This window comes from Bidens hawaiensis, unplaced genomic scaffold, assembly GCF_021521415.1.
Source record: "Bidens hawaiensis isolate Kalapana, Puna unplaced genomic scaffold, B.hawaiensis_p1.1 tig00020749_1, whole genome shotgun sequence".
Lineage (NCBI taxonomy): Eukaryota > Viridiplantae > Streptophyta > Magnoliopsida > Asterales > Asteraceae > Bidens > Bidens hawaiensis.
The window spans coordinates 239164-250944 of record NW_027493186.1 but is presented as its reverse complement, the minus strand read 5'-3'; the positions used below and the strand labels follow the sequence as shown (position 1 = coordinate 250944).

The 11781-nt window shown below is 37.2% G+C and overlaps 1 protein-coding gene and 1 non-coding gene across 2 annotated transcripts; both read left to right on the top strand.

Annotated features, from left to right (window-relative positions):
• The first annotated feature begins 2610 nt into the window (after nucleotides 1–2610).
• TRNAA-AGC (transfer RNA alanine (anticodon AGC)) lies at nucleotides 2611–2683 on the top strand. Its single transcript has one exon. It is a non-coding gene; the product is annotated as a tRNA-Ala (tRNA).
• Nucleotides 2684–5315: 2632 nt separating this feature from the next.
• Nucleotides 5316–5903, top strand: LOC143561608 (uncharacterized). Its single transcript, XM_077049641.1, has one exon. The coding sequence runs from the start codon at nucleotides 5316–5318 to the stop codon at nucleotides 5901–5903; it is 588 nt and encodes a 195-aa protein (XP_076905756.1).
• The last annotated feature ends 5878 nt before the right edge of the window (nucleotides 5904–11781 follow it).

Genomic DNA, 11781 nt, shown 5'->3' with positions numbered 1-11781 from the left:
AGCTTGCGCGTGAGGCGACTTATGAGCTATAATAATAACAAAGCTTGCGCGTGAGGCGGCTTACGAGCTATAATAATAGAGCTTGCGCGAGTTGCGGCTTACGAGCTATAATAATAATGAAGCTTGCGCGAGTTGCGGCTTACGAGCTATGAGAATAATAATGAAGCTTGCGCGAGTTGCGGTTTACGAGCTATGAGAATAATAAAGCTTGCGCGTGAGGCGACTTACGAGCTAGAATAATAATAAAGCCTGCGCGCATGGCGACTTACGAGCTATAAGAATAATAAAGCTTGCGCGCGAGGCGACTTACGAGCTATAATAATAATGGAGCTTGCGCGTGCGCGTAGACTGTGCGTCATGCGACGTGCGCAGATGTTGCATGCGCGTGCGCATAGACTATGTCCCGCGCCACGCGCAGATGTTGCATGCGCGTGCGCATGGACTATGTCCCGCGCCACGCGCAGATGTTGCATGCGCGTGCGCGTAGACTGTGATGTGAGAGCATGTGATGCGTAAGCATATGTGGTGCGTGAGCATGTGATATGCGACTGCGCTCAAGCATCATGGTGGTGTGTATGTTGAACGGAGCGGAGCCGCGTTCGGTCTTGTATTCGGCGCGAAGCCGTATGGGTTTATGAGGATTCCCAACCTTTAAGTTTGGCGCTTGGCCTGATGGGTTTATGAGGATTCCCAAACCCTTAAGTTTGGCGCGTAGCCATATGGGATATTATGAGGATTCCCAACCTTTAAGATTGGCGCGTAGCCATATGGGATATTATGAGGATTCCCAACCTTTAAGCATGGCGTGTAGCCATATGGGATATTATGAGGATTCCCAACCTTTAAGATTGGCGCGTAGCCATATGGGATATTATGAGGATTCCCAACCTTTAAGCATGGCGTGTAGCCATATGGGATATTATGAGGATTCCCAACCTTTAAGCATGGCGCGTAGCCATACGGGATATTATGAGGATTCCCAACCTTTAAGTTTGGCGCGTAGCCACACGGGATATTATGAGGATTCCCAACCTTTAAGTTTGGCGCGTAGCCATATGGGATATTATGAGGATTCCCGACCTTTAAGTTTGGCGCGTAGCCATATGGGATATTATGAGGATTCCCGACCTTTAAGTTTGGCGCGTAGCCATATGGGATATTATGAGGATTCCCGACCTTTAAGTTTGGCGCGTAGCCATATGGGATATTATGAGGATTCCCAACCTTCAAGTTTTGCGTGAGGCCTGATGCGCGCATGCACGGCGATGGAGTGGTGACTCGCGAGTGCGCGTGCATGGCGGAGGTCTCTTGCGCAAAACCCACATGGTGGTTTCCGCGGTGGTTTCCACGGGCGCTCACGCATGTCGGCGGAATGGTGACCCGCTGGCGAGCATGTGTGATGGCAGTCTTCTGTGCAACACCCACATGGTGGAGGTCTTTTGCGCGAAACCCACGTGGTGGTTCCTGCGGCGGCACATGCACGGCTGCGGAATGAGAATCCGCGGGCGCGCGTACATGGCGGCGGAAGTCTGGTAATTTTTGGATCTGCAATTTAAGAGTTAGACCTGCAATTTTAAACCTAAAATCCAGGTCTGTAATCTAGATCTAGATCTGTAAATCAGATCTGGATAGATCTGAAGCTCGGAGCAGATTTAAAACCATCACAGATCCGGAGACTTGATCATTCGAGTCCGGCAGTTTCTTTTCGCACAGATCTGGAAGCCTCTTTTAGATCTATGGATCTTTTTGAGCTTTAATAGAACAAGCCTTGAAGCCTTTTTCTCTAAACTTCCAGATCTGGGTTTTTCCTGGGAGAGATCTGACAGCCGAGATGAAGATCGAAGGGTAGTTCGTTGCCGTCCCACGGATGGCGCCAATGTCGAAACACGAAATGAATCTGACCTGATCCATGACGATGTTTCCACGGATTTTCGAGATGAACGAACCACGTCTTGATCTTCTTCTCCGGTTGCTTGAGACCTGCAATGGTTTTTCGGGGGTGTGGAGGTGACTGCTAAGAAATCCTGAGGACCTCTTGTTTACAGACACAAAAAAGTGGTGGTGGCTCTTATTGAGCATGACCCTTTAATAAGAAGGTGGAGACCTCCTTATATAGAGAGTCTCATGGCCACCATCATGGTACCCTAATGGGCCTAGCCCAGTTAGGGTTACCTCCACAAAACCCCCTCAGCCCAATAACATTGTATTAGTCCATATAATAAAATAAGCCAAACATAATAAATTTAGGGTCGTAAAACCGGGTTTAGCACCATACCCTTACAGGTATAATGAGCACCTGGGAATTACTTTTTATTTATCGCTGACCTATTTTGCCCAAAGAGGCTGTTGTGATTGCTTAATTACGAGGCAAGTTTTCATTGGTTTATTTTTGTCTTTACGTAGCTAAATTTGCACTCGGTGTCCATGTGTATTAGTTGTCAAGATGTTAATTGTTTTGAGCTAAATATTATAACTGAAAACCAAAACTTAATATTTATTTACTTAATAATTTTGAACCGTGAAATATCTATTTATTTACTTTTCAGTAAATTATACCAAATCAATTAATCTCTCCAATTTAGAAATAATCTGAAAGAGTTGCATCAAACTGGGGATGTAGCTCAGATGGTAGAGCGCTCGCTTAGCATGCGAGAGGTACGGGGATCGATACCCCGCATCTCCAAGCTCCATTTTTATTTTTGGTATTTATGACTTTCACCTGTTTTTATCTTTGTTACTTAACTTTCTGCCATTGAGATGATACTTACGCAACGGTGAATGCCACCGGTTTATCTTTTTAACTGGAAGAACCAATTCTTAAGAAACAAAAGGATGAAGTGGTACTTGTGCCACTTGATCTTTTCAGTTGAAGATTTATTAGTTTAGAAGCTCAATTTGCTGTATGTGAGGGATGCATTCAGGTGTTTGATAAAATGTCACTCAACCTCTTAAAAGGATGATGATTGTTGAATTTGTTGTATTGGTTTTTCAGTAATAAATGTTCTCTATATTATTGGTTGTGGTTTCTCTATATTAGAGTGTTGGTATTTTATAATTCAGAGAGTGCTTTAGGGTATTGTGACTCTTGTCAGTATATGGGAGAGAAAATACAGTGATTTTTCCTGTAAATTTGAAAAATTCTTGTAGAACCCTATAAATTTTTTAATATTTTTTAAAATGATTGTGAGTGAAAAAGAGAGAGAAATAGTAATAATAAAGATATAAAAAATATTATTTAATTGAAAGGAAGAGAGAAAATATAGTGTTTTTTAGTGTAATTTTAAATTTAGAGATGGTGGAGGGGATGAGAATGCTCTTATATAGAGTAGTTATAAGTAGTTATGAGTGGAGAAGATAGAGAAACTTTTGTTCATGCGTAAATTTGGAAAAACATTGTTAATCATATGTAATTTTTTACTGTTTTTTAAAAGTGAATGTGAGTAGAGAAGAGAGAAAATGAAATAATAAAAATATAAAAAATATTATTTATTTGGCAATGATAGAGAAAATATAATGCCTTTTAGTATAATTATTAAGCTAGAAATAAAGATGCTGCTAGGAATGTTCTTACTAGACAAACTCTTCTACACTCATTTTGTTACTATTCATTGTTACTTTTTTTTTTTATGTTTATCAAACAAGTTTTACCTTATTTTGTTTAGGGTGTGCTTGGTATGGAGCTTTTAGGAGATTCTAGTTTCAAACTTTTAAAAAAAAGCTTCCACTCAATATAAAACCTTGTTTGGTAGAAGACACTTGAAGCTTTTAAGCTACGAGAAAAAACTTCATATTGGAACGCTCTTACTAGTAACGTTTAAAAAAAATAGAAACCTTTAATATTTAAAATTACTTAAATAACCTTCCAAGATATATATAACTGACGATAATCTCCAAAATATGTTCCAATTTGTAGTCATCAAAACCCACCAGAATCCTCCACAACTTCATTCTTGATATCCATCCCTATGTCGGCGCCTGCGCAGAAGGTATATGAATAATCATCATCATCTTTCTCTTCTTTACAAGGGTTGCTATATGTGTGTTACTTTGGTTAATCAAATGCATTCGGCTACAATTAATTTCACATTGGGCTTTATTTACGGAATTCGTAGGTAGGAGTGCTCATCTAGACCCCCTTTGATTTCTTGAGGTTAGTATGTCAAACTTTAGAAGTGCTTATATCAAACCTACAATTATTTGCATGTTATTTTCGTGACATCCTCATTTTTGTCTATTACTTGTAATCGTTTACCCAACTTGGCTTGTATTCGGATCTTTATCATTAATAAAATCGAGTGTTTATTAGTAATTTATGTGGTTTAATTTATTTTATATTGTTTTGGTATTTAATGATGTTAAAACATCCTTAAAAACACTTAATTTGGCCAAAAAACGCATTTCTGAATTTATAGGGGCTAATATAGTCAAATTGAAACTGTTGGTAGAACAACCCTCCCGCGCAGAACGTAGGAGGGGGGTTGGGTGCTACGCGGGGTGTAACATGCGACAATTTTCAGACATGAAAACCCGGCCTGTTTGAAAATTTTATTTTATTATTATTGGGTCTTCATTATTAAGCAAAAATTAAAAAAAAATGAATTACTATTATTATTATTTTTTATTTCTATTTGGTCGTTATTCGTTTATTTCGTTATGGGTGTTTAATTAGTTGTTAAACGAATTATAACTATTTATCTGTTGCAAAAACTACCCTTACCTAAGTTGTTCTTAACGTGGCTAACTAACCTAACATGAGGGGCTTAAAATGTAACTTATTTTTTTTGAAAAATTATTTTTTTTCCTTCCTGTTTCTCCCCTCTGCGTCGGCACCCCCACCCCTCTCTCTTGATTCTTGGATCCATAAATCAAGATTGAAATCACGGAATCGTTAATGCCTAATCGTTTACTAAGCAAAACACGTATCAGTCATGCTCTAATTACATTTATTGACAGCTTTTTATTAACCAATCCGTTAAAAAGAACCACAGACTGATTTCAATCTCGAAACACTATAAATACACATCTATAATTCAATTAAAAGGTGTTGGAATAAGTCAAGTACATGCATGCACGTGGTCATTTGAAGTTTGTTTTGTTTTTGAATTGTTCACCGGTTCTTTAGGAGTCACCGGTTCTTTTGGTTATTTCCTGTTTTCTAGACTAGTTAGTTTATTTCCGTTATGTACTTTTCTATTTAAGTGGTTTGTTTATTTCAATGAAGTTATCAGTTTGCTTTGACATTGATACATGTGTTCACTTTAACATTTGGTATCAGAGCAAAAACAACGATCAAAGAGAGATAGAGAGTAGCAATCATGAGTGCTGAAAAATTGAAAGTTCCAGTGTTCGACGGGCACTACGATCATTGGAGAGAGATGATGGAGAATTTGCTGCGAGCAAAACAGTTGTGGAATCTAGTTGATCCAGGCATCATCGAGCCAGCCATGGGTGTAGCCCAAAGTGAAGCACAGAAGAAAACCCTGGCTGATCTACGCGCAAAGGACCTACACGTGAAGCATTACCTATATCAAGCATTTGACAGAGTGACGTTCGAGCAGATTTTGGATCGGCGAACCTCCAAATCGATTTGGGACACCATGAAACAGAAGTATGAAGGGAATGCTCGTGTTAGAAGGTCCATGCTTCAGAAGCTCCATCGAGACTTCGAGATATTGGAGATGAAGGCCACCGAGTCGATAACAGAATATTTTGGGAGAGTCTTGACAGTGGCCAATCAGATGAGAAGCAACGAAGAGACCATGACAGATCAGAAAATTGTGGAGAAAATTCTGAGAACCCTTACCGAAAAGTACATGTTCGTAGTGGTGTCCATCGAAGAATCCAAAAACACAGAGACAATGACGGTAGATGAGCTCCAAAGCTCGCTCCTTATGCAAGAATAAAAGTTCAGAAAACCAGAAAAGGAAGAGGAACAAGTTTTCAAGATGGAACAAGATGGCAATTCAGGCATAAGGGGTCGTGGAAGGGGACGCGGTAGTCCTCGTGGTAGGGGATGGGGACGTGGAAGACTCTCTATGAATCGAGAACTGTGGAATGCTATAGATGTCACAAGCTTGGACATTTCTCATATGAATGTCCAAATGTCAAAGAAGCAAACTTTGCCGGTTTTGACGAAGAAGAAGAAATAATGTTGATGGCTCATGTGGATCCACTTGACAACAAGAATGATGAAGAGCAACATGTTGGTGAAAAGGTTAGTGTATTCATGGCACAAACTAGGAATGAAAGTAGAAATTGTATGTGGTTTTTGGACTCAGGTTGTTTAAACCACATGTGTGGGGATAAAGAGAAATTTGTTAATTTATATGAAGGTTTCTCTAACTCGGTTAAGCTAGGTAATAATACCTGAATGAAAGTAGGTGGAAAAGGACAAATTAAGTTGTTCTTTTATGGGGTACCTTATATTATTAGTGATGTGTATTATGTACCCGAGCTTAAGAATAACCTGCTTAGCATAGGTCAACTTCAAGAGAGGGGACTAGTGTTTGTCATAAAAAATGGAGTGTGTAGAATATATCATGATGAAAGAGGTCTACTGTTTGAAAGTGTTATAACAAACAATAGGATGTTTCCTCTAGTTGAGCAAGTTAGTGGGAAAAGTACAAATAGTACACCTGCATGTGACAAAAGTAAAGAAAAGGGTATGGAGAAAAGTTTGTATCTTAATGATGTTGACATTTCAAAATTGTGGCATGAGAGATATGGACATCTCAATGCAACAAGTATGGGCTTACTACAACAAAAGGCTATGGTCAAAGGTATGCCTTTATTTACTGTTAATGATGACTTGTGGGTGATTGTTGTGCTGGAAAACAAAGTAGAGAGGCAGTTCCAAAGTCCAGTACATGGAGAGCTAAGGGTATTCTAGAGCTTGTGCATTCAGATATATGTGGTCCAGTGGCAAGAGGTACATTCTCAGCTTTATAGATGACTACAGTAGAAAGGCTTAGGTGTATTTACTAAAAGAAAAATCAGAAGCTTTTGAGAAATTCAAGATTTTTAAAAGTAAAGTAGAAACTGAAACAGAAAAAAAAAATAAAAGGGCTCAGAACAGATAGAGGGGGAGAGTACTTGTCTGAAGAGTTTAAGAAGTTTTGCTTAGATCATGGCATCAAACGGCAGTTAACTACAAGACTCACACCACAGCAAAACGGTGTGGCGGAAAGGAAGAATCGCACGGTTATAAACATGGTAGTTACTCTTCTAGTAGCTAAAAACATGCCTCAATATTTTTGCGCAGAAGCTGCTGTTTGGAGTTACTATCTGCTCAACCGTTGTCCACCTAAGGCTCTCAAAGACATAACTCCACAGGAGGCTTGGAGTGGAGAAAAACCGAATGTCGAAAATTTGAGGGTTTGGGGATGTCTTGCTCACTCACATATCCCAAAGGAAAGACGAACCAAACTCGATAGCAAAAGTCAGTTGTGTATCTTGGTTGGGAGAAGTGAAGAATCTAAAGCTTACAGACTAGTCGATCCACAAACCATGAAGGTAATAATAAGTATAGATGTATTGTTTGAGGAAAACAAAAGTTGGGATTGGGAAGTGAATAAGAAGGAAGATGAAGCAGACACTTTAACATGGGGAGACAATGAAGATGTCCAAGTGGGTTCTGATGTTCCGTGTGAAGAAACAAGTGATCAACGTAATGAAGTTGTGCCTAATGTTTCAACTAAGGAAGCCGAATCAAGTGATGCAAGAGCAAGGGAGGGTAAACAACGCAGGCCCCCGTCTTACTTTCAAGATATTACACAAGGGAAGATGAGTTGAATGCAATGGAGGTAACTCATCATGAACCAACAACTTATGAAGAAGCAAGTCAAGAAATTAAGTGGAAAAAGGCCGTGGATGTTGAAATACAAGCTATTGAAAGAAATGGTACATGGGATCTTGTTGATCTACCTAAAGAAGCAAAGTGTATAAGGGTGAAGTGGGTCTTTAAAACGAAGGTGAATGAGCGAGGAGAAGTCGAGAAACACAAGGCTCGCTTAGTGGCTAAGGGTTATGGTCAAGAATATGGTATTGATTACACGGATGTATACGCACCGGTCGCAAGAATGGATACAATTCATCTTATGACAGCAGTGGCTGCACAACGGGGTTGGGACATCTTTCAAATGGATGTTAAGTCCGCTTTCTTGCATGGAAGTTTGGATGAAGACGTGTATGTACAACAACCGCAAGGCTATGTAGTAAAGAGTAAAGAGCACAAAGTTTACAAGCTCTGCAAGGCACTATATGGACTAAAGCAAGCTCCTCGTGCTTGGTTTAGTCGAATTGAAGGTTACTTTATAAAGGAGGGTTTTGAAAGGAGTAATGCAGAGCATACACTTTTTATCAAAAAGAATTTGAAAGAGAGTACTTTATTTGTTAATGTATATGTGGATGACTTGATTTATACAGGTGATGATTTAATTATGTTGGAAGAATTCAAGTGTTTTATGAAAAGGGAGTTTGAAATGACAGATCTTGGAAAAATGAGGGTTTTTTTTTGGGAATTGAGGTACTACAAACAACAAATGGTATACATATTTCCCAAAAGAAATATGCTGGTGAAATATTAAAAAGGTTCAAGATGGAAGATTGTAACTCGGTGTTGTGTCCAATAGTTCCGGGTTGCAAGCTAAGGTCCGATGAAGGAGAGAGAGTGGATGAGACTCTGTTTAAGCAAATAATTGGTAGTCTCATGTATATCACAACAACGCGTCCCGATATTCAGTTTGTTGTTAGCCTAATCAGTAGGTATATGTCTAGCCCTACCAGTATTCATTTTGAAGCAGCAAAGAAAGTTTTAAGGTACTTACAGGGAACTCTAGACTATGGAATATGGTATAAACGTGGGGGGGAAGGGTTATTGGAAGTCTACACGAATAGTGACTTCGGTGGTGACATTGAAGATAGAAAGAGCACATCCGGTTATGTTGAGGTGCGATTGCGTGGTCATCGAAGAAACAGAAGATTGTGACACTATCTTCGACCGAGGTTGAATACGTGGCGGCTACGGCCTGTGCTTGTCAAGTATTATGGATGAGAGGAGTTATTGAAGATTTTGGTATAAAGTTGGAGGGTAGTACAGTCATCAAGTGTGACAATACGTCTATAATCAAACTATCTAAGAACACGGTTTTCCATGGTAGATGCAAGCATATAGGTGTGCGGTTTCATTTCCTACGAGATTTAGTTAAGGAGGGAACAATAGTCTTGGAGCATTGTGGAACAAAAGACCAAGTTGCAGATGTGATGACAAAGCCTTTGAAGAGAGAGTTGTTTGAAGTCATGAGAAAGAAGCTTGGAGTGTGTTCTGTGATGCATGTTCAGTAAAGACCAAACTAGTTGGTATGTCCATCTAGTTTGAAGGAGGGAATGTTGGAATAAGTCAAGTACATGCATGCACGTAGTCATTTGAAGTTTGTTTTGTTTTAAAATTGTTCACCGGTTCTTTAGGAGTCACCGGTTCTTTTGGTTATTTCCTGTTTTCTAGACTAGTTTGTTTATTTCCGTTATGTACTTTTCTATTTTAGTGGTTTGTTTATTTCAATGAAGTTATCAGTTTGCTTTGACATCGATACCTGTGTTCACTTTAACAAAAGGTACCACACCCTCTCCACTAAATCCCGAAACTAATCCCTTTGTCAATTTTATCAAACAAAGCCGTCCTAGATTGATTTGAAGCTGTGTTCTAACCAAAAAACCTAGTGTCACGTGCTCCTTCGATTCGGCCTTGTACCGGGTGATTAATATATAGGGGTTAGGATCGGATTTGTGTGCTTGTTAAAACCCCTCTTCAATTTTAGTTGATAGGGGGTATAAGATTTTCAATCTGGGGTTTTTTTATTAGGGTTTATGTTGATTAGGGGATTGATCAGAAGTTTAGTATAAGAATTCTTTTTCTCATCTCACAAACAGGTGAGACACCTGCCTTAGTGACAGGTGCAAAACGCACTAAGACTTAGCCATCCAAAGACCCGAGTTCGAGTCCCTAGGTGACCGGTTTTGGTTGTTTTTTTTTATTTTTGTACTTCATTTGTTTTATTTAAATAATATATATTTAAACTAAATTATTTAAAAACTATTATTATATTCATTCGTTTGAAGAACCAAACCACATTAAATTCTCAAAATAAATTTTCGTTTAAACTTACACACACTCACACACAAATATATATATATATATATATATATATGTATATCTATAATATATATAAACGAAAACCCAAAACCTATGTGTCGCGATGTGGTCGCTCTCCCTTTTTATGGAAGCCACCGGATTTCTTAATTTTTAAATGGAGGCCTCTCATTGATTTAATCCAAATTCATGTGTATTGGTCTTACCAAAACCAGATAGCTTTTAAACGGGTTATAATATCTCATTAAATTAAAAATTAATCTTACCAATTATTTGATATGAAAATCCTACAAAATAGGAATATAATAAAATTTAATATCCAATTTAAAATGAAAAAGATATTATTTATAATTAATAAACAATTTTATAGTAAAAAACATAAGCGGGTCATGGGTCACCAAATCCAGATATCTTTTAAACGGGTTATAACATATCATTTTTTTATGAAATCCTTTCATCATCAAACCCTAAGTATATTATTAACCTTCTTACAATAAAGAAAATTAAAATCCAAAAAATAAATATTAAAAAACGAAAAATGTAAAACAACCATTCTCTCAAGCCATCAAATTACTTTATTTGTAAATGAAGGCTTCTCACAAATTTGACCCAAATTCACGGGTAAAGGTCTCACCAAACCCAGATAGATTTTAAACGGGTTATAACATCTCATTATATTAAAAAATAATCTTATCAAATATTTGATATGAAAATCCTATAAAATAGGAATATACTAAAAATTAATATCCTATTTTATTTTAAAAAAATATATTATTTAAAATTAAGAAACAATTTATAATAAAAAAAAATAAACAGGTATCACCAAACCGAGATAGCTTGTAAACCGGATTATAACATATCATTTATTTGTGAAAACATTTCATCATCAAAACTCAAGTATATTAATTATTAACTTTTTTACAATAAATAGAATTATAATCCAAATATACATATATAAATATTAATAACCAATAATGTAAAACAACCCCCGTAATACAGGGGATAAAATCTAGTATATATATATATATATATGTAATTAAAAAATCTATATATCTGTCTTGACTTAACTTGATATAATTTCCAAAATACATAAATAAACTAAAGATAGTTTCCATCTCGCCTAAACGAACCGATCGTCGCTAAACTTTCAAAGCAACTTTTTTATTTAATATATAAATATATGTATTTAATATTTAAATTAACATTTATCGTTTAAAGATTGAAAAGTATAGGGTTATTATATTTAAATCATTTACGTTTTTAACTCAACATTATAAAATTATTACAAAATATATTTAACGCTTGACCGATCGCAAATCCATTATAAACCCTCACTTTCCTTATCTTGTTCGTTTGTATCCTTAAATCAATTCTTTTAATTATACTTTAAATTTGGAGAATTCATCAAGACTCCTCAAAGGACTAACTAACTAATCTGTCTTAACATCACCATTGTCTCGTCATCTATCTTGTCTCTAAGGTGAGTAATCACACTCCCTTTTTCTTATTTTTGTTTGGGGGGGGGGGGCATTATGCGTACTAGAAACTACTATTATTATTATATTATATCTTTCAAAACACAATTGCCTTACTTGCGTGGTTGTGATGTTGCTCGATTAATTGTTGATTGCTAT